This window comes from Lutjanus erythropterus, chromosome 7 (assembly GCF_056507025.1).
Source record: "Lutjanus erythropterus isolate fLutEry1 chromosome 7, fLutEry1.hap2, whole genome shotgun sequence".
Taxonomy (NCBI): domain Eukaryota; kingdom Metazoa; phylum Chordata; class Actinopteri; order Lutjaniformes; family Lutjanidae; genus Lutjanus; species Lutjanus erythropterus.
In genome coordinates, this window is record NC_139323.1 from 10,821,730 (window position 1) to 10,845,609 (window position 23,880).

Sequence of the window (23,880 nt, forward strand, 5' to 3'; positions counted from 1 at the left end):
GAGGTATCAGGTTCCCCCGTCCCCAGCCTCCTGGGAGCCGCTGCAGCCATTAGAATGTGGCTGGCCAGGCGCTGCTGTTTAGTCCGGGATCGTAATTGCTTTAATGGTGTGTTGATGTAGATACAATCACCTGCTCTGCCCACCCCAGCAGGTATAAAGTGTAGATAGAACCCCACCCAACCCTACCTCGACCCCCAACCTTGTTTGAGCCTTTAATGCCTCCTTCCCCTGTGGTCACTCATCACAGTCCCTTAAATGCTCTTATATGCTGGCCCAAGGTACATGGAGCAGGTCAGCAGAGAGCCTGGAATGGCAGCTATTCCCGCCTCAGGCCAGGTCTGCTCTGGTTCCTGTCATCTACTGGTCATCCAAGCTCCGGCTTTATCAGTGCTTACATTTTGTGACCACTAGCAGCAACAGGAGAATTTGACTGTGTTTAACTATGGAGTTGTATGTGTCACAGTCTTTTAAAGTTTGTGCAACAGTGTGGCATTTATGGTGTGCATGAAGTGACAGTGGGGCTGAATTGTACTAGTAGATGTACATCTTGTACAATTTTTAAAGAAATCTCAAACTGTTTGGTACATTGTGACACTGTTGCTAATAACTCTCAAAAGTAACACATTAATCAAAAATCATAACCTCTGCACTGACAGAGACCTCGCAGACATTCAGACATTGACAGGAGTGTAGGGAATCTTCTCAAAACACACTGTGCATGATTGTCACAATAATGTATGAATATACTCAGATTTGTTGAACCTCAGAGTAAGACATGTGTAGGATTGCAACCAAAGATTATTTTCATTGTACTATCTTGATTAATCAATCAGCTGTTTGGTCTATAAGATGTCAGAAAATCGTAAAAAATGTTGATCAGTGTTTCCCAAAGCCCAAGATGACATCCTCAAATGTTTTGGTTTTTTGCCACAACCCCAAAGATATTCAGTTTACTGCGATAGAGGTTTTGACTTTTATTCTTAAACTATTTTCTTAAATTACTTAAACCAATTAATTCATTATCAAAATAGTTGCAAATTAATCTAATAGTTGACAACTAATTGATTAATTGTTGCATCTTTAGATGTGTTCAAAATAAGATATTCATTTGTCTTTTGGCCTCACAATAACTACAACGCCAGAAGTAATTTAAATGTGTCAATATGTCATACCAAATGCCACTGTGTTGGCATTGGCTACAACTTCTGAATTATTGCTGCCATGTGTATTTGAAAACTCTTTGATATGTGTTCTGGATAATTCAGATTCCTACATTGTAATCAACAGGCCATTACTCTGAAGGTCAACAGTCTCGTTTTCCTGTTGGCCTGAAATGCTTACTCCAGCATTTATCTCAGACAAAGAAATGAGCTTGAAGGCCTCAGACAGAGAGCAAAAACCTTTCGGAAACTTTATTAGAGGCTGTTGAGGATGTCAAAGCTGCTGATTTACCGTGTTCCTGCTTAGCAGCCTGACATCCCAAAGGCCTAAACACAGCTTCGGCTATAAACAGAAGGAATTTTTAAGAGCAGCTAAAGTGGTTATTAAGTGGTTGGTGTATTATAGTGGAATAAGATCTGATGAAAGGAAATGAAGAGAAGGCCTGAAAGTCCCTTGCACAACCTTTTTTAAAGGCTGATATCTCACTTCCAGTCAATTAAACATTAAAACATGATGAGTTCAGGTGAGACTATACTGCTGGGTCTCACTATCTGGTCAATTATGGCTTCATCCTCATCTTTGATCCTTAAATTCATTTGGAGCACGAGAAGCATTATCCTGGGCCCTGTATTTAATGTTCAGTATTCGATGTCAGGCACTCTGCTTTATGTTCCTGCTCTTATCTGAGGCCATCTTGGTCTGTGGCCAGCATCAAGCTTTTCTTTAGAATAATAATTTGACATTGATAATTGGTGCCTGTCACGTCCACCTTTGCAGCTGCCTGCATCAGGTACTGGGGGAGGCTGTGTCATCTCTTAATGGCTGAGCGCCTCGCTGCCATTGCACTGAATTACGCCACAGTTCAAAAGAAATCCTTCTGATATCATTATCACTGACTCCTCACATACGGGAAAACACTGTCCAAACAAGGAATTGTGGCACACTGTTTGTTCCCATGAAAACAAAGACTGTTTCCTTCTTTTCATTCACAAAGGCTAAAATAGTTTTAGTTCTTGAGTAACTGATAAGTAGAGCTGACTCGATTAGTTGACAGAAAGAAAATAAGTTACCAACTATTGTGAGAATTGATTGTTTCAGTCAGTTTACAAGCAACAAATGTCAAACTTTGCTGGATCCAGCTTCTTCATTGTAAGAATTTGCTGCCTTTTTTAAGGTGATTTAATAGGCATGTCATGATTTAAATTCTAAATTGAAAATTAATCAAAATTAGCTAAATCAATAATTGACCGAAATCAAAACCATTTTTTTCTCTCAGTTTGGACTGTTGGTTGGACAAAAGAAGCTATTTGAAGACATCACTTTGGTCTCTAAGAAACTGTGATGTGGACTTTTCCAAATTTTTCAACATTTTATAGACAAAGCAATTGATCAATTAATCGTGAAAATAATCAGCAAATTAATCGATAATGAAAATAATCGTGAGTTTCAGCCTTACTGATAAGCTTTTATTTTAGACACACTAGTTTGAAACTTTGAGATCAGATGCACAGCTTTTTAGCCAGTTGACTTTAAACCTTTATAATACATGTGTAATTAGCCCATTGTCAGGGAGTGTGTGTTTGGGGAAGCCTCTCACTGCTAAAGGGTGATGGGTCTGCACTAAAGTGGAGTTTTCTTTCTTTCTGATTGTGTGTGCGTGTGTTCCATTCACAAAACACTTGTCTCCTAACACCTGCATGCCCAGTGTGATTGTTCTCCAGACAAGCTCTTATAAGCCGTGGTGTCATTGTTTCCGGGGGGTTAAGCAGCCTTGTGCTGCACACACAGTGACCCTCATCCTAACTGCTAGCTACCCTGTGGCACTATTGCACAAGTATGCTGAGGTTGACTCAGATGACCTCTCTCAGGTGTGTCTGTCTGACTGTGTGAGTGTGTCTGTTCCTCTCTGTGTATGTGTGTGTGTATGTGTGAATCTGTATGTAATAAAGCAGCAGCATTGCTTAATAAGTTTCTACTGTTGATTAATAGTCATATAGCCTACCTAGTCTGTGTTTTGTCGGTCATCTGGCACAACACTAACACCTGGCAGTGCAATGGGTGTGAGCTGGACAGCTGTGGTCAGCCGTGCTTGAAATAAACAAGAGGCCCTGGCGAGATTAATGGCTGTCTAAAGAGCGAGAGCCATGGCACCTCGTCCAGGAATGTGCCATTTATAAATGGAAAGGAATGGGGTGAATGGCAAGCGGAGCAAGCAGGAAGGGGCTGGCTGCGACCCAGGTGTATTCTCCATACTGTTTAAAGGCAGACATTTCAATTCCATTCCTCCTGTCTGAATACTTGTGGCAGTGGAAAAGGGGATCAGAAGCATTAAACTTTTATGTGAGGCTAGGCTGGTAAATTGAATGATTGAATTATAAAATCCGATTTTGTATTTCTATTTTATAGACATTTCATAGGCAAGTGGTCTCAGGTTGGTCCAGAAAGGAGAATAAAACACAAGGGAAGATGGTTTATATTACTCTACTACACCATAGATGTGTTTTTTTAATGGAAACAAGATCTCCACTTCTGTAGAATGCTTTCTTTTAGAGTTGTGAGCCTTTACCACCTTTGGTCCTCATTTGGCATTCAATAATCTATTATTAGTTTAATGTGGTCCTATGGTAAATTTATTTTAAACACACTTTCAAGGCTCAGTGGAGTGATTTTTAACTATAAACCTTGAACATACATGTTTTTTTTAAGGCCAGTCATCATTTTAGCTGAAACTTAGCAATATTATGAACTGTATCTTGGTGTAATTTAAATATTTAATCACATTCTCTATTTAATCAGACAGATAACAGACAACCCCTCTTGTTCTTTTATAATTTGTCTCTTTTCATGGTCAAGAGTCTTCTTTCCTCTCTGTCTGATTGAAGCTTGTGAAGTTCTCCTACAATGACTGAAGACATTCCTCTGTTCTTCCTCCCCTCTCCCCCACCCCCTCCATTGTGTCTCCAGTCGCAGTACACAAACCTGGGGCTCCTGAACAGCATGGATCAGAACATTCAGAATGGCGGCTCGACCTCCACCAGCCCCTATAACAACGACCATGCACAGAACAACGTGACAGCCCCGTCACCCTATGCTCAGCCCAGCTCCACCTTTGATGCCCTTTCTCCCTCACCGGCCATCCCATCCAACACAGATTATGCAGGGCCCCACACCTTTGATGTGTCTTTCCAGCAGTCTAGTACAGCCAAGTCTGCCACCTGGACGGTAAGACATTTTCTCATCAGAGGAGTTTGTGCTGTCTGCTTCAAGTGTGTATTTGGAAAAAAAAATACTAGTTTGCCTTTGTAACACCAGCACCTTCAATCCATTGGATTTTTTAAATCGAGGATCTTGTGTTCCTGAAAAACTGAAACATGTTCTAGGAGTTTTCTGCACATACACATAAATGGCTACCCTTTACTGACCTGGATATTAAAGACACAGTTTAAAGAGATAGATCAACATTTTGGGAAATACATTAATTCGCTTATTTAAATCAACGACCATCCCCATTCTGTCCATTAAATATAAGGCTACAGCCAGTAGCCAGTCAGCTAAGCATAATGACTGTAATCTAATCTGTAATCTATATCCGTCCAAAGTAGAGTGACATTGATTAATCGATTAGTTGATAGAAAAAAAAGTACTATTTTGATTATTGATTTGTCTTTTCAGTCATTTTTCAAGCAAAGATATCAAACATTAGCTGGTTCCAGATTATTAAATTGAAGGATTTGCTGTTTTTTTAAAAAGTTAATTTATGATAGTAAATGAAGAGACATCGGATTTTGTTCTGTTGGTTGGACAAAAGAAACAATTTAAAGAGGAGTCTTTGGGCTCTGGAAAATTGTGATGAGCATATTTCATAATTTTTGGACATTTCATAGACTAAATGATTAATCAGATAATGTTGACAATAATCATCAGGTTAATCAGTAATGAAAATAATTGTTAGTTTCAGCCATAAACTCTTAGCAATATGGCAAGTAATTGTATAAAAGAGTAAAATGTTGCACTGTTCCTTTAACAAAAATTTTAAAAGTTAACATCTTATCCATTGGCACACTGTCATGCTCCTATAGGACAATTTCAGACAGAGCCAGGTAAGTTGTCACTCACAATACGCAGTGAGTGGACCTTCTGTTTTCTTTACAGTTTTATTTGTGTCATATGAGCAGGTGTATGCTTGCCATCATGATAAATATCGACCCACAGAGAGTGACATTTATACTGTAACTGTCATCATAACAGGTCATCATATGAGGCAGTGATTTGTCATTATAGAGGTTAGGGAGATGCTTGTAACTATGAACTTCTTATCTGATGATCTGTGCTCCGGGCAGATTTAGTTGCACATCATTTGAAAGTCCTGCGTTGCACAATCACATCTGGCAAGGAAGAATTTCACTGGAGATCTATAGCTTGAAATCATGACTAATCCCCAGGCATTTTCTTGCTAATACTGAGACATTACACTTCACTGCACTTCATGAGAAAAGAAAAGCATGATCTTATACAATGACTGTCATTATAAGAGACATTCTCATGTGCTAAAGTCTCATGTATCTTTCAAATATAATCCTAGATCTATAATTCATATCTGTATTCCTCAAATATACCTTCACTTAATCATGTTGTAGTCATGTTCAAGCTAGAGTTGTTACAAAACAAAAAATAAAAATATTGATGCAATAGTAGTTTTGATAACATGGCAAAAAGAAAAAGTCATAGGCACACAAAATAAGAATTTTTGTCTTTCAACCTGCACAGAGTGCTGGTACAGAAAGTCAGGGTGTACAGTAAAGACTGAACTCAACTGTGGTCCTGAATAAACTCTAAATATTTTTTCTTTCAACACTATAATTAATAAGTATTGTATCATTTTAAACAAGTGGAATTGAAAAAGTATTGAGTCATCGATGCATGTGACAACTTCAAACTCCACTCCAGTCGAAACTTGGGCAAAGTTCACTAGTATTTTGTTGATGATAGAGGTAAACAGACTCAACAGTTGGTTCAGGTGTGGTGATGTCCTGTGCAGCTAGATGTCACCATGTTACGCTTCGTAAACCTACACAACCAGCTCCTCCTGCTCTGTCATTATGCATGACAGTGCTAAAGGGACAGCTGTTCTATCAGAGCCCCACCTGCTCTGTTGTTTATGTGTCTGATCTGCACTGCTGTGTGCTGACATTGTGACAGTCACACAAGTTCAGTGTATTAATGCACCCTAGCGGACATTTTAGGTGACAGAGGTGTCACCCTCAGACAAGGTATTGTCCCTGTATGCAGCGATCAAAATTGGCGCCAGCCAAGTGCTTGTAAAATATGTGGCTGATAGGTTTGCTTCACCCACCAGCAAAAAGATTCAACGTTAGTTTATTGAGTGGCAAGTAAAAATTGAACATTCACTAGACATTTGGCCAATAGACAAATAGGGTTAATTTGGCATGCTGCTTGTGTGTAAATTTTGGAGGGTCCCTGAGTGACACTCAGATATCACAGTTATCTGGCTTCCTCCTTAGACTATGTGTGACATGTTGCCGATTTACATAATGGAGCTTGGTGACAATTAAATGTTTAGAGATGGTAAATTTGAATGATATTTGAAATGGAAATGGTTGTTAAAATGATAGTAAAAGTTTGATCAATTACAGTCATCCCTGTCAAATTTGTTCAAAGGGACTGTTGTTAAACCTGCTGAGCTCAATGCAGTGATTTTAATGTACTGTGCCTTCCAAGTAAACAGGCTGAACTCAGGGAGTGCTGGGCCATTCTCACCTTATTCCTTGGCCACGCCAAGTGTGGGACTGTGACATTTACCCAATTCCCACAGTGCCTCACTCATCCCTCTCATTTTCACAGTCCAAAAACAAAAGTGTTTGTCTGCTGTGCAACTGTGAGGAGGTTAGGAGTGTGGTTTGTGAGCGGCACGCCCCATAGCCTGAGCCACACTGGTTTAGGACACATCCTCATCGTAGACATATGTAGTGCAACAGACTGTGTGTGTGTCCCACAGTCATAACATATGATGCAAGACTGGTTTGATTGGTCTGGCTTAACGTGGAAAAGTAGTGGCTTGTGACTTAATATCATTGTACTGAGTAAAGTGTATGTCCTTGACACCTTAACTTTATATTTACTTAAGTAATAAAAACCTAAAAATTAAGAAAAAAGATGAGATTTTCCTTTTTAGATTTTTCTTTTTTGAAATTCTCTTTTAATTAGATTATGTAAAAGTCCATATAAACAATGTAAACTTTCTCATAGGACTTACAATAAAAGCTGTATAATAACAGAAGGCAGTACAAAATTAATTAATTAAAATAAAGAACACCAAGCAAGTAAGGACCAACAAAGTAAACAAAACACAGAAATAAAAATAAAAAATAAAATGCAAAATATAGTAGAAAACAAATTCTACTAAATCTTTACAAAAACAAAGGGTGTCAGAAAAAAAGATGAAAAAACAAATGATGGTCATACATGTGTCAAAACATTCCACAACTGTAGGTACTTTTGATTTTTATTGTAAACCCAGCAGGGTCAAACATAATTAATAGTTCATAATTATTTCTTATTTATTACCAGTGGAATACACAGTTAAATATATCTTTGAAGATGGAAAAAACAAAAAATGAGAGCTAAAAATGTAGTAATATAATAAAATTGAATAAAAATATCTGTTAAAGATGATGAATGAAGTGACACTTTTCTGACCTTTGTTCAACATTTCTGACACAGTTGACTCATCTAGGAGGAGTTAATTGTTTTTGCACATAAAGCTAAAACGATTAGTCAATTAATTGATTAGTCTCTTGAAAAACGTGGTAACTGTTTTGATTGATTTTTTATTAACCATTTCAGTCATTTTTAAACTAAAAATGTCAAACATTTGCTGGTTCCAGCTTCTTAAATGTAACGGTTTGCTTAAATGTGTAAATGAAGGGTTTTTGGGTTTTGGATTGTTGGTTGGACAAAAAAAAGCAATCTGAAGAAGTCGCTCTGGGCTGTGGGAAATTGTGATGAGCATTTCTTACAATTTTTTAACATTTTATTGACTAAACGATTAATTGTAAAAAATAATGGACAGATGAACTGATAAAATGAAAATAATCACTGACACTACTTGAATGATTATGAAATTCATTCAGGTCTGAAGAATAGAGCATTTACAACAAAGGTGTGTTAATGGATGAGCTACAGAGAGGATTTCTTAGTGATTTTACACCTCAGACCCTTTGTTTACTATTTTCTATCTTTCAGGTGAACAAAAGTTCATCTTGAGTGAAAACAATCTATCGGTAGTGTAAAAGTTGTTGATTTTTCTTTTTTTTTTTTTCCATTTAATGCCCAGCTTTAACAAAGTTGTGCATCATTCACTAAAGATGTCTTGCGTAACTACAAAATGCAGTCATCTAATCCTGGAGTCGAGTATTTGTTACAGCTCTGCCTGACTGAACATTGTTTTGATTGTCCATAATGGCTCATAGAGAGGGTCATTTTCTCCTCTCGTGGTCCCCAGTAGCAGTCAACCCATTTCTAAAGAATTGTGATTATAGTGTTGGTTCCCATCCCGACGGAGGCTCCCTCACCTGATCTCAGGAGATCTTTCGCAAAGCTCCCATAATCTCAACCCAATAGCTCAACTGCTGGACTGATGGACTGATGGCAGAGAGCCACTGAAGATGTCACCGCTGCAGCTTTGCTCTGTGCATAGATCTGCTAATGCCCCCCTTTTTGAAGGCCTGCGGGATCTTCCACGGGACTTAGTGGACTGTGTACTGTGCTTTTTGATGACTGTTCTTATGGAGACACGCCTAATCCCTAACCCACACCTTAACCTCTTCCTGTCTAGAATGACTGTGACACACACATACGCAGAGAGGTGCAACACGTCAACATTTCCCAGAACTGCTCCCACACAGTTTCCTTGTTGGCAGTATCCATGGAGGCCCCTCTTTTATCGTTTAGTCAAAAAAAAACACACCTTAGAGATATTTTATATTCTTTGCTTTACTAAACTAATGGAGTGTCACAAATGAGGCAGCCATTGTTGGCTCTTGATGCAACCAGTGTGAGGCTGAAGATTGGTTGTGTTTGCTGTGTGTATTAACTGCCACCACACAGCAGTCAAAGAAGAAGAATGTCATGGTTTGGGCTGTCACTGGGACGCTGTAGAGCTCGGGGGATTACAGTAATGGATTGAGGGCCCGTAGATAATACTTGTGTAAATACTGCGTGCCTCTTTCCTGAACCCTGTGCTCTTGGAGTGGGCTCTGTCTTTTTGAGAGAGTTAAGCTTGATGGTTGCATCTCACATTGCGCCGGAGGAGGAGGAGGAGGAGGAGGAGAGAGCCCTTGAATGCTCAAAGAGAAGAGTGTTCTAGCGAAAGGCAGCAAGACACAGCTTGCCCCTGGAACATCTGCGGGCCCGTCCCACGCCTCACGAGATGGGGCTGAGACTTGTTTGTGTCAAAAAGCTTGTCACGACTCGCCCATCACAGGGAGACAAGCCCTAAAAGCTACAGATGGGAAAAGGTAGAGGGGAAATTTTTAAACAGGCAACGTTGAAAAGGTTTTTATGATATGGGCTATGAGATTTCTCCATAATCGGTGTGGAAAAGCCCATTCTCTTGCAGTTTAGATTACAAGGTTCTTTTTTACGCCTAACAAACAAACCCGTACAGATACCTGTAGCAATGATTTACCTCAACAGAAAACAGGATGATGCTGTAGTTGTATAAATACAAAAAAAGATATTAGTCTGTCATCAGGAGAATATAATATAAGGTTGTGGGATTTCTTAACACAAAACCCACTGTTGTGTGAACTTTAGAACGATACAAACATGATTGCAGTTTTAATACTTCCTTGAGAAGAAACAGGTTTTAGAAATAATTTGAGGGATATAAAAGAAAGTTTAAGCAATGAAAAGAATAGAGGGACAAATCTAGATTCTCCTCTTTCCTCTTTCTCCTCATGTGTCCCCACTTGTTGGCTTTCGTTTTCAAATGCAATGAACTCAGTTGTAGTTTTAGTCCTTTTCTGGTGAGGACAAGGATTCGATTGGCTAATCTCAAGAGTGATAGATGCGTATTGGACTCTTTCAGCAGTGGCTACATAAACGTGATGCTACATGTCAGTGTACAGGTTTGCCTCAGGACAGGTGTCATCACTGAGATTGTGTGCTCAAGATTAGTGCTGATGACTACAACATAACATTCATTTTTCAAAGAATAAAGAGAGCTAATTATCCTACATTTTACCCCATATTAATTTTTCCATGAAGCAGGTGTTTTACTTCTGTTCCAGAGAAAAGAGGAGAGTAGAAAAAAACTCCTTTGCATTATTGTTGAATTAAACAGGTTTGGGAGAAGCTTTAGGCATGACATGACATGTCAGGTATGAAGAAGACAAGACCAGAGGCGCCAAACAGTGCTTGTTTAAGGCCTGATGTTTGTCAGGACTTGACTTCTGCATGCGCCCGCAGCGCCTGTCAGGGAGAAAAGAACGCTACAGCTGTGGGCCTGCCTAAACCTGCACTGAACGGGAAGTGTGTGTGTGTGTGTGTGTGTGTGTGTGTGTGTGTGTGTGTGTGTGTGTGTGTGTGTGTGCGCTTGCGTGCATGGGCGTGTGTGTGTGTGTTTTCATGTGTTAGAAAGTAATTGCACAAATGCAGCACTGTACAAGCATCAGAGCAAATTGTACGTTGCATGCAGTCAGATTATCTTAAGAACATATTTTCATTATTCCACCCGATTACAAGCTGCAGAAGGCTGGGTGAGCGTCATCTGATTTGTGCAGCAGCATTGCACAGCAGCAATCAGAGCAGGTTGTGTTTGTACATACAGCCACTTCAGGTCATTCATTCTTTTCCTCCACCTCGCTGCCACATGTGCCAGCTGAAAGCAAATGTGTCACGTGTAGCTCCTGCAAACACTCACAGAAGTTTTCTTTCAAATGATTGTGATTAAGCAGCTCCATATTGTGTGCTGTGTTCCTTGGCTGCGCAATTCACATTGTGACCAATGAAAGGCTCATAATTACATGTTAACACCTGAGCACCGCACCCTGTGTGAGCCACTGAATCCCATCAGTCAACCAGCTGTCCTCCACCCTGAACAGTGTTAGCTTTAGCTAGGTGCTGCTTTCAGCCATCAGCAGCAGCTCCTGCTCTCACTGCTGAGCAAACACACAGCACCAGCAGCACATAGTTGTGTGCTTAAAATTTGTAGCTGCAGGGCTGGGATGGTTCTCTGGTTTGTGTGTTTGTGTGTGTGTGTGTGTGTGTGTGTGTGTGTGTGTGTGTGTGTGTGTGTGTGTGTGTGTGTGTGTGTGTGTGAGACAGTAGGATATGATCTAAACAAACTTTGGTTTTCTGCCTCCAACATCTTTGATTAGATCTCTGCTCTGAGTTGTTGCTGTTTGCGCCTTCAGCAACACAAAACCAGCACCCTGTAGTTATTCAAAACACTACGCACTGACCCTTTGCATATCTCTCTTTCTCTTAAACTCATAATCTCCCGCTCCTTCTCTTTTGCTCTTTCTGCTGTCTCTCTGCTCTGCTTCTCCACCTCATTTAGCTGATTGACAGAGGCGTACGGGGAGTATCAGGTTAGGAGCGAGGGGACAACTACAACCATTCATCTTTGACCTTTTTTTGGAGAGCTGCTGCTTTGATTTTAAGGAAGCATCAGTTCAGTCATTGTCTTGACATATATGTCCCAGATCTTGAAATGTGCTCAACAGTCATTAGATCATGTTAGCTGATGTATTTATGGCAACAGTGATTTTATTTTTATAACCTTAACATTTAGCATTTTAATTTTCTAGCAGTGTATATTAGCAGTACTGTCTGTAATGCTGTGACAGTTGATCCTGTTCATGTACAGTGTGCAATGAGGTCACTTGAGGAAAGGAGCATAGCTGAGAATTTGGGTTATTATTAACTTGCCTTTATTAAAGGATCCCATCTCTGGGTGAAATGCACAGCAGTATGTGTGAGCAGTTTGCGAGCAGGTTTATGGGAACGAGGGGTGCTGTTTTGGGTTTGTCTTGATGAAAGGAAAGGTTGTGCCTGGGGAGCAGAGAAGAAAATGTCCGTGCCAAGCTTGTGTAATATTTAAAGTCAGCACAGACGGGTACTGGGATGAGCTCCTTTTCTTCGGAGCCGCGCTTAATAGAGGTGGAATTTTATGTTGCATTGTTCTCCAACGCAGCCCCAAGCGGTTTTCACAATGTTCACTTTTCTTCACTCAGAAATGAACCTGACGGAAAATTTCCCCTTCCACCCGCCACCCGGTGTCTCCTGCACAGAGAGGATTTAAAGCTGTGCTTACACAGTGATTTGAATGGTTTGTTTACACAGTTAGGTTATGCCTATTAGTAACAATTCAGTGTTTCTGATAGCTTACTGGTTATCAATTCTACCAGTGCCAGGGATCAAGCTACATCCATTACTCATGACTCCTGACTTACAGAACCTAAATGTGAGCAAGTTAGTGTGAGCAGCCATTACATTTTGGCACCAGTCATCCATGGATCTTCTACAACTCTTAAAAACCGAGTCATTTTCATCCAAGCCCCACAAGGAAAACTGCACTCCACCTTGTGTAGCGTTGGCTTGCCAGTCTCTTCAGAAGCATCAGTCCGTATGATGAGTGGCCATCAGACGCTTTAGCAGAATACTCCTCCCTTGAAGATGAAAGCCAGGCCCAGTTTAATTGCTGCTGGAGGGGTTCATTTTATGGCGCTCCTCGGAAGTCCCAGAGGCTCTCTGTGAGACATCTTTGAGGTTGCCCAATACACACCCGTAGCACCAAAACTAGTGTGTGTGTGTTTATTTAAGTAGGTCATAATCACAGTCTTGTCTTGAACCCTTTTTGCTTCAGGGGAAACCAGAAGTGCAGAGTCCACGCAACAGGTGTTACAGAGATCGATCTGTGCTTTTAAAATTTAGGCAAAAATGTTTTGAAGCCTCAAAACAGTTTGTTTATGAACTTTTCTCAGCAAATATTGTTACCTTTAGAGTTATCACAATACCAGAATTTTAACTTTGATACAGTACTATTCTAAAGAAATAATACTCCAGGTCTTCGTCTTGTGCACACAGAGTGAATTGATTAATTAACAATCTGCACACAGTGCTGGCACAGAAAAAGACACTGAACACTGTCTGCTTTTGCTGCAAACCAAATTTCAGGCAGGACAATAAAGACCGAACTGAACTGAGGTCTTAAATGAGCACCTCTCTTGATCTCTTTTTATAGCTTCAGTACTTTCAATACCATAATTAACAGATATTGTGTCATTATAAACACTTGGTATTGAAAAAAGTATTGAAGTATCAAAACTCTTGACAACCTCATTACTTCTCTGATTTATGTGCAGAGTTTTATTTAATCTTTTTGTCTTGTATTTTCTCTTTTGCAGTACTCAACAGACCTTAAGAAGTTATACTGCCAAATTGCCAAGACGTGTCCCATCCAGATCAAAGTCCTGACCACCCCACCTCAGGGTGCTGTTATTAGAGCCATGCCTGTTTACAAGAAAGCCGAACATGTGACTGAGGTGGTGAAACGCTGCCCGAATCATGAGCTCAGCCGCGAGTTCAATGACGGTCAGTTCTTTTGATTTATTAAAAAACAACCTGTCTCCCATGTTTTCACCTCAGTGATCGCTATTTGCTGTCGACATTTAAAGACATGACTCGTGTTGCTTCCAGGCCAGATAGCTCCTCCGAGCCACCTGATCCGTGTGGAGGGAAACAACCACGCCCAGTACGTGGAGGACACCATCACTGGAAGACAGAGCGTACTAGTGCCTTACGAACCTCCACAGGTGAGCTGTCTGTCATCGTTGAGCGAGGCCATCTGAATGCCCTGTCAGTGACGCCTCACCACCTCAGCCTGCACTGACAGATAGAGCAATGACAGAATCCAAGCCTTCTGAGAACAAGTCAGTCATGACACCCCTAAAGCCCCTCAGTATGAGCACTATTTCATTTTAATGCAGGCCTCAGAAGAACCCACATGGGTTGACATGAGGTCATATTGCAAGTTATCATAACAGTACACTAAACAAGACAAATTTCTTCTCCTTTGAGAAAAACTTTTTAGTTGAATTAATGGAGCAATATGGCCAAATATAGAAGATAAAAACTGTGACAGCACAGTAAGGAAAAATGAAAGAAGGAAGAGAGGCATCATAAAATTCAGTGGAGTGATTTTTTTTCCCCATAACAGTCTTTGAAGAGCTATTTTTCTCAAGCCAGCACACAAAAGGCAGCCATTTAAACAAAAAAGTTATACCTCCTCAAGTTTAAGTTTAAAGTTAAGATGGACAGAACAGAAGTTTTAGAGAGTCTGGTTTCTCACTGTGCTAAATGCTCAAAGATTAAATAAATAAAATAAAGCAGAGTTGTTTCATAAATATTGAAGTGAAGTAGGTGGAGAGAATTGTGAGTGGCTGCTTTTAAATGCAGGTTTGATGGTAACCAGGTTATGGCTGTGTGTGCAACGTGATTTCAAGAAGACACCAGTGGTGCTGTTTCTGTTTTTCTTTTGTGTCACCCAGTGATGTCACTCACTGTCAGTGTCATTTTCCTTCCTCAGGTGGGGACAGAATTTACCACAATCTTGTACAACTTCATGTGCAACTCGAGCTGCGTGGGTGGAATGAACAGACGCCCAATTCTCATCATCGTCACTCTGGAAACTAGAGAGTAAGAGACACGCTCACTCCCAGTGATTGCCTGTCGTGCCTACAGTTCAGCATCGGATTGTTTCTGACCAACTCTGTGCGTTCGCTGTTGTCTCCTAGTGGTCAGGTATTAGGCCGCCGGTGCTTTGAGGCCAGGATCTGCGCCTGCCCGGGCCGAGACCGAAAGGCAGACGAGGACAGCATCCGGAAGCAGCACGTAACGGACCCAAAGAGCAGTGAGGGTACGAAGCGCCGTAAGTAGGGCTGGGGCTGGTGGTGGGCTGACGAGCTTTGGTCTTACGTGACCTGCTGCCAGTGTGGAGGACTCGCTAACATTCGGTGCTCAGTGAATGCTTCCAAAGTTTCTGCTGTGCTCTCACTCTTTCCCTCGCTTGTTTCCACTCCTGCTCAGCTTAGGCTAACTATTTAACAGACATTACTCCCCTCTGTGGTGCTCACACTTTCCTCGTCTAATTTCAGCCTTCCGCCAAGTGTCCCATGGCATACAGATGTCCACCATCAAGAAGAGAAGATCTACAGATGAGGAGGTTTTTTGTTTGCCTGTAAGTGTTACTTTGCTGTTTCAGGGAATTACTTTAGAGTTGGTCTGAGTGGGGATGTAACAATATATTGAATATCGCGATATTGCAATTAAGATGTCTTGATAACATACCAGACTGTGAAGATATTCACTGTGATATGATATGAATACACTTGATTTACAGAGTGCTTTTTAGGATACTCAGGATAATTTATTTTATAACGAAGGAAAGAAGAAGAGCTTTAAAGCTGTAATATGCAACATTTCATCATTCAGATGTCTAAAAACGCTGTTACCCCAGATAACTCAGATATGACGGAAGAAAGTGAACATGACTAAACATGACTAAAAAAATTAAAGACATTATCTTGTCCAAGAACATGATTTCTGCCTGAGTCACGTCATAGATTTTTATCAGCAATGATGGTTGTTTAACAGTGAAGATAACAACTCCCATGATACTACGCTGCTTTACGTTGTTATCAAACATGTTTTTAATATGAGCTTGACACCTAGTGGCAGAACTGACATATTGTACATTTACGTTAAAAGGAAAAAATATATACAAACAAAAATGCTGTACACATCAGATTTGCTATTTAACAAAGGACATTTTTGTAAGTTATTTCTTTGTTTTTAAATATCATAATAGATATTGTGTCGTGAACTTTTTGTCGTGGTGTTATTGTACCTTAAGTTTTTTGTATCGTTCATTTTATCCCCAGTCCTGAATCTTAGGTGCTTACTGACCACCATCTTTCTTTCTTTTTCTTTCTTACAGATCAAAGGCCGTGAAATTTATGAGATTTTGGTAAAAATCAAAGAGTCTCTGGAACTGATGCAGTTCCTCCCGCAGCACACTATAGAGTCATACAGGCAGCAGCAGCAGAATCTCCTTCAGAAACAGTGAGTACCTGTTCACATACATTATAAAGTAATGCTCATTTGTTCTACGACTCATTTAAAAAGACAGACCTACATTAATGCAACGTTCACCCTCAGGTTCAAGTTTCATTTTGCTGTTGTTGTTTTTTTAAGCTATGCACTCTTGATCTCATTCTGCTCTTTTGCTTTTGATGGAATGGTTTTTGTTTTGAATAGACTGCAGTGATTTAACTGACCTAACATGACTGACTTGTTGCTTGAACAGTGGATTGCACTGATAAAGGCTATGCATGAGATTTCTTGATTCTCTTTATTGCCACCACTGAAGCATCGCAGCTATCAAGAAAAAACTGAAAATAATTGCTTTAAAATGGCTGTTATACACTGAGTGTTTACCTAGAATTTTACTCAATGCTTCCAGTTTGGAGGGTGAGCCTTGCATCAAGTAGAGCTGTTTTTTTTTTGTTTTTTTTTTAACCTCTCATGGGACATGAGCCAAAGCTGATGAATCGTGACAAATGTACCTGGCTGTGCTTTGTTAAAGAGAAGCTTCCAGAGATTGGTGGTAACGCCTTTGGGTGCTTTGCCAGGTTTTTTGCACAACAGCACCCAACAAAATCCGTGCCTCAGCCTCATCTATTCGCTTGAGCATAATTAAAAGTGTCTCAGGCGCACATGTTCACACACACTTTTTCTCGTCCACGCCCATTTCACTATGAGCTATGGAAAAGAGGAGATGGGTGTAAATGATAGTTTGACAGCACTCTGATGATAATTATTGCTTATGTTATAGTTTCCCATTAAGAGACTGGCAGACAGCCTCACAGTGAGATAATGCTTGCATTTGCTGGTTTTTACTTTGTTTCTGTTTGTTGCCGCCTACCTGTTGTTGTCAGGCCGGAACATATCAATAAGTGCTGAGGGACAGTCTGGATTATTTGTTTGTTAGTTTAAGTCTGCGCCATATTAAGAATATTCACACTGCTTTACTTAGCCATCAAACAGCCTTTACCAGTGGAACACCACAGGTATATGGGACAAGTATTGTTCTCTCCAAACCAAGCAAATCCCTTGGGTGAAATCAGTAATCTTACCTCTCAGAACACGGGAGTTGCTGGTCTACTGCTGCCTTGATCAGTTAGTTTGTTTATTTTAGTTTGTGACTTTGGTGAATCCAAACTATCTTTTTAAAACACTAAAGTCACACAATAACACAAACTAATATACCAAGGCAGCGGTAGACCAGCAACTCCTGTGTTGGTTTGGAGAGAGCGACATTTAGTTCACATAATGGCAGTTTCTTGTCAGAAAGGGCCATCTGACAGCAAGGTAAAGTAATGAAAACATACCAAATGTAGCGTACACTTAAGTGGGCCTTTTTTTAAGTGGCTAAAATACATTTCGCTGCTGACCGTGTCCGCAGGAGTACATTACTGAGCTTCCATGCTGGCACTCCTCTCTGCTGCTCCAAACTGAGGGCATGTCAACTGCAATCTACAGTAGATAATACACTGACTATAGATAAATACCCCATGCAATCCCACATGAAATAATCCAAATTATCCCTTTAACAATAATTTAATAAAGTCAAGGTTTCAGGTTTTGATCGATTTGTTGAACGTTTTAGATTTTAAAATCAAACTTTTTTGAAGTCTGAATGTTAGAAGTGAAGTCTTTAGTATTTGGTGTGTTCCCCTCTTCATCTGGCTATCATGCATGCTTTTTTGTTTTGTATATTTTTAAAATCCTCATAGCTTTTTGCTCTCTTTTGTAATTTGCAGCTCCTACAATGTTTCCATCAGCTGTTGAAATAAAAAGTTTTGTTAGCTGCAAATGTTTCAGGTCTTTTTTTTCACTCCACTGTGTAACTACAGCTCAATAACACCAGTCTACACTCACCAGTACTGAGATGATCTGTGTTTGTAGAGTGCCATCTTCTGGACATAGTCAGTAGTGCAGAACATCAAGTTCTAGCTGTCTGTCAACTTTGCACACTCCTCCTGTGTCTGTGTTCTCTTTTTTAACTTTCTGAAGCTCCGGGCCTCTGTGGGGTCACTCCTCTCTCCTCCTCTGTCTGCGAGCCCTTATTTCTGCTCTCTCTCTCTTCTTTCTGGTTCCTCCCTGCAGTCTGATAAAAACCCGTCTTGGTAGCCAGATCATGGAACCTGCAGGAGAGCAGAGGCGGCGCTGCAGCTCCTCCTGAAACTCTGCTGCCCCACATTCCTCCTCCTTCTTCAAGTTACACGGACCTCCTCTCTATCTCCTTTTCATCAACTTTCTGCCTTTTCCTGGGACTCTGCACTGAGGACTTGACACTCATACTTTGTTTGTTTTTAACATCTGTTGCTGCAGCAACATCATGGATTTTTCACTTGTTCATTTTATTCAGTTATAGACAGTGTGACGTGTAGGTTGTAGCCCTACATGCTGGACAAAGCCTTTGTTTATCCACTCTCTTTTGGAGTGGTCATCAGAATTATAGATTATAATGTGTAGACTGATTTGCATGCATTATTTTTTATCCATAGATGGATATTTTGCTATAGAGGACATCTCCCTGGTTTTGTTTTCTGGCGGTGTCATTTATGTGTTGCATAGAATCTGTTTGTGAATTGTTTGTCCCATTCAGCCTTTTACAATGGCTGACAGGAACCAAGCTTAACTGTCTGTTTTTCTATCTTTACTTGACCTACTGAGCTTATTTGAATGTGTTTTGCCTTTTGTGTTGTCATGAGAGCTGGACTCAGAAAATCTATCTTGTGGGGGTTTTAGGGGGGATAGACTTTTATTATTGAGAGAACTTTTTGCTAATGCTGGTCATGTTTTGTAAAGTCACTGCAGGACAGTTTGTGTGTTTGTTTTTAACTGCAGATGTGCACTCTGGGACGTATGGAGCAGATTTGAACATTTGACCATTCTGTTTGAAACAGAAAACTGTTATTTTTGTGGCTGCTGCACCTTTGTCTGTCAGACCGTAATAAATGGCTTCTTTTTTTCTGCTTGAACTCTGTCCTTTTCTATTTCATTATTGGTCAGTATGAGGAGGAAAGCCTCCCTCTGGGACCAAAGATTAAATTTAATCATTTTCAATTATGTTTACTTAGACTAGTCAGAGTCCTGCTGAACGCCGATGGTAACAGCCTGTAACCTCCTCCTTCTGTCCCACCTCAGGACTTCAGTGCCATCTCAGCCCTCCTACGGCTCCTGCTCCCCGACTCACGGAAAAGTCAACAAACTGCCCTCTGTCAGCCAGCTCATGAACCCCCAGCAGCGTAACACACTCACCCCGTCCAGCATGTCAGGAGGCCTGACTGACAGTAAGTGTGCCCCTTTGTTTCTCTTCCTGTCTATCTCAGGCCGTGCCGTTCCCCCTGTCCCTCCTGGGCTTATTGTTATAAAGACAGCATGTCAGGACAGACAGGACAGGAGGGGACCCGAAAACCTCTCAGCCACCCCCTCCTCCCTGACAGAAAGCTTCCTCCTCAAAAAAGAATGTGATCCCTGTGAGACTCTCCCGCAGGACCTGTAATGATGCATTATGTGTCATGTTGAGAGTAACCTCTGCATGCCATCCCTCCTCCCTCCCTCAGTGCTTTGCAGTTGATGTTACATAATCTCTGAATATCAGAGCGGTCACATGAAGCTCACAGTAGCTCCTTTTGTCTCTGCAGTGTCTCCTATGATGGGCACTCACATTCCCATGAACGCTGACATGAGTTCACTGAGCCCCACACACGCACTGCAGCCACAACTCCCCTTGGTGCCTTCCTCCCACTGTACCCCCCCTCCTCCATACCCCATGGACAGCAGCATCTCCAGGTACCTCAGCAATCCACAGTGGGACACATAGACATCTTTTTCTCTACCGGGTTCATTCTGAAACTTCAAAAACAGCTTACCACGATTCAACAGGCATAGATCCAAGACATGTATAGTGCAATAAAATATAAATAAGATTTACATGAAGTACAAGCACAAAACAAAAAAAAAGATGTAAGAAAATCATATTCAGACTTCGTGTTTTAGGAGGGATTGAATTAAACATACACAGTTAGCTTGTACGATCTTCTCTAAGAGGTTTTTCCAGAGTCCAGGAGCTCTTTGTTGTAAGGCCCCAAATCCATCTGAGTGTATTTACCTTGAAATGTCACAGGGATAAAGTATGTGCCTCTAAAAACAAATCCAGTCAGAAGGACTTGGAGAAGCATGAAGCATGAACTTCAAATCCACACGCCACTCTTTTTTCCCAAAATGTTTTTTTATTTACTGTTATTGTGAAATGTTTCCGTCAAGTCAGATTTTTGATTAAGCGCAAAATAGCACTAACATCAGATTCTATATACCTAAATTAATATATATTATATGATGGCAATCAGCAACAGGTGACTGTGTCTTTAGAAGATGAAGTAATGATCCACCCATTCCATTATCCATCCATTAAAAGGAAAAAAAGGAAGGAAATACTAAGGAAAGTAGAATGAAGGCAGAACATAATAACATACATAAAAGTTGATACATAAAGTATGATCAAAATAAAAGTTAATAAATTGGCATAATTTAGTTTTCAGATTCTACATTAAGAGCTTTTCTCCGCAAAGCCTGATGAGGATATAATTACTCAAAATGTTGCACAGCATTAGTAAATAAAAAAAAAACTTATTGAGAGCATAACACTGTTAAAATTCTACTTTTTTATCTTGATGTTCATAAATTTACATCCTATTTTCAGGACATGAATATACCAGAAAAATAAATTAATTTAGTAACCCTGTAGGCCTTAAATCATACTTAAATCAGAACTTTAGTTTTACATGTGTTATGATTTTATTTGCTTCAGATATTTCTTGCCTCCTGCAAGACACTTTGAATACGTGTTTTGACTCAGAATGAGGTTGCTGCCAGCACCTGTTCTGTGCTAACATGTCAGTTTATCGGTTTATAAATATCTTTTGGTTAACTTTCTTCTCACCACAGTCATCACGAGCCAACAACCAGCCCTGTTCCCCTTAACATTTTCTTTTAATAAATGACATTTTGCTTAATATGACAAACAGTTCCAGCCTGAGGCTTTGATAAATTTAATATTAAAGCAGCTCTTGAGTCTTGAGCAGACTGTGTTGATACATACAGACATTTAGAGCCAATATGTTTTGTAAAATGAAGTATCTGAACATTAGTTTGAACCTTCTCTCCTGTGTTCCCTCCTCAGCTTCCTTATTCGGCTGGGCTGCGCAGGCTGCTTGGACTACTTCACAGCACAGGGCCTAACCAACATCTACCAGATTGAGAACTATAACATGGAGGTGAGCCCTTGCCTATCCAACACGAGTCATTTGATGGGTTAGAGAGAAGAGTGGCTCCCCCCTGCCCCCGAATACTAACGCTCCCTCCTGTGTAATGACCATTAGGACCTGTCCAGGCTGAAGATCCCTGCAGAGTTCCAGCACATCATCTGGAAGGGCATCATGGAGCACCGACAGGCCATGGATTTTTCCCCACCTCCCCACATAGTGCGCACCACCAGCGGGGCCTCCACCGTCAGCGTGGGCTCCTCCGAGGCCCGAGGCGAGCGCGTCATTGACGCCGTACGCTTCACCCTGCGCCAGACCATCTCCTTCCCGCCTCGCGACGAGTGGTCCGACTTCTCCTTTGACCTGGATTCTCGCCGCAACAAACAGCAGCGCATTAAGGAGGAGGGAGAGTAAGACGACCACTGTCCTCTTCTCATTAGTCATTTCATGCCTGCTGTTGGAACATTTCATTTGAAAACGTGGTATTAGTGCAAATACTGCTGAGAAAAATACATATTCAAATAGAAATGCACTTATTTTCAATATTGTCCTGGTTGTCGTTAACACAGAGGAGGAATAAACAGCGTGGAGCAAAGGTGCATTTTATTATGTTCTAATTTCTTGAGAGCACTTAAGAAATGCTGAGGATTTCAAGTTTGCTTTGAGTTTTTAAGTGTTCATGATTCATTCCCATGTTAAAGCATGACTGGAAACAAAACTTACATTAGAGGGCTTAGGAGGGCTTATTTCTGCTATGGGCCGTAGCAAAAACGTGTTTTCATTTGTAATAGACTTCTAAGTTTTCACCACTATGGTTGTACGAGTTAGTCGAGTACACTGGTTTTCATTGTGGCAGAAGTAAGCGTTGATTGTAAACATTTCAAACATTTCCTGTCAGAAGTATTATGTCAGTTTGATGGGCAAGTTGTTTTTCTGCTGTACTTTCTATATTTTGCTTTTTTATGTCTGTTGTGAGACCAATGCATCACCTTTTTTTGTCAGGTTGTGAAGTATTTGTGTTAAAGTGACAGATGGTCATTCATTTGATGTAGCCATATATAGGCCTAATGTTGTTGACCCAGTGTTTTACAGTAAAATACTATGACTGATGTCGTTCTGTGTTTATTGCTCTTGTTGTTTCACTGTTGTGCAAAAGTGGTTGATTGCATTTTAAGAGCAGCCTTTTGCTCTTGCTGGATGCTTAGCACAAATATTTTTTTTTTATTCATGAACCATGTTTTGGTAGAGGTTTATTTCATTTGATAACTGGCCAGAACCGATGATATAAATGTATATAAATTTGTATAGTTCTTCTTTTTTAAAGTCTCCCTAAAGAAAATGCATTATTTTCAGAGTGGAACAAGGTAAACTGATGTGAATATTACCTGGTAGCTTTACCAGTAAGAACAATGTTTGTATTAAATCAAAGGAGCGCACACAGTATGTGTGCACCTACAGTAGCCCGGAGCCCATGTTCAACTTTGTTTCAAGTAGCCAGCATTGTTAGAAAGCAGAAACCATCTGCATTTTCATATTTTTGTACAATGTATTGTAAATATGTTGCAATATACCAAGGGTATTTTGATATAAATCTTAAATAAATATCCATACTTGCTGTATTGCATGTTAATACTCCTTTGTCTCACATTATTTTAACTGACTTCACTGAAATATGAATTCCTTTTTTTTTTTTTTTTTTACAGTTAAACCATGACGTGATGTGTATGAAATGACTAGATTAAATTTAGATTCTGAGGGTCAGACTCAAAATCAAATTTTGTTACGACATCCCAGATGGAAGTTATACAGCACTGGTTTCCAAGCTGGGTGTCAAACCCCCACTAGGGGTCGCCAAAGCTTCAGGGGTAAGGAGCATAAGAAAACTCAAAGAAAACTAAATGATTGGTATTTTTAAAGTTTAGATTATTATTTCAGATATAAACTTCTCGCAGAACAGAGCATGGACAATACAGGCTCTGCTTGCAGAGTCTTCACTCCGCTGAAGAGCTTCTTTATGCTTTAGAGGAGGACCCGGTCAAAACAAAGAGTTAATGGAACAATAGAGAAGAAAACACTTAATTTGTCCAAGCCTATTAAAAATGTATGATAGTTAAAAATTAATGAAGTAAATGATACAGACTTGTATAAAAAGTTCCTCAAATATCAGCAGAACTCATCTGATACAATTCACAGGAAATAATCTGCTCAAAAGTCAGACAAATCACTTGTTTTACACACTTATTGAACACACTTATTATTCTACAGTTATCGTGTTCACTGTTTGGGTAAATTGTTCTGTACT

At 40.2% G+C, this 23,880-nt stretch overlaps 1 protein-coding gene across 4 annotated transcripts in view; it reads left to right on the plus strand.

The window, feature by feature from the left end:
• Positions 1-23,208, plus strand: part of tp63 (tumor protein p63) — a 40,977-nt gene extending 17,769 nt beyond the window's left edge. For 2 of the 4 annotated variants that reach the window (XM_084722647.1, XM_084722650.1), the window contains 11 exons: positions 4,126-4,383; positions 13,593-13,779; positions 13,885-14,000; positions 14,774-14,883; positions 14,982-15,115; positions 15,342-15,424; positions 16,184-16,308; positions 19,459-19,604; positions 19,959-20,106; positions 21,497-21,590; positions 21,696-23,208. In XM_084722647.1, the coding sequence (XP_084578773.1) occupies positions 4,126-4,383; positions 13,593-13,779; positions 13,885-14,000; positions 14,774-14,883; positions 14,982-15,115; positions 15,342-15,424; positions 16,184-16,308; positions 19,459-19,604; positions 19,959-20,106; positions 21,497-21,590; positions 21,696-21,992 (1,698 nt within the window). In that variant the 3' untranslated portion in view covers positions 21,993-23,208. The remainder of the gene's footprint in view (positions 1-4,125; positions 4,384-13,592; positions 13,780-13,884; positions 14,001-14,773; positions 14,884-14,981; positions 15,116-15,341; positions 15,425-16,183; positions 16,309-19,458; positions 19,605-19,958; positions 20,107-21,496; positions 21,591-21,695) is intronic. The other 2 variants (XM_084722649.1, XM_084722651.1) reach the window with 1 other exon arrangement.
• Positions 23,209-23,880: the final 672 nt, after the last annotated feature.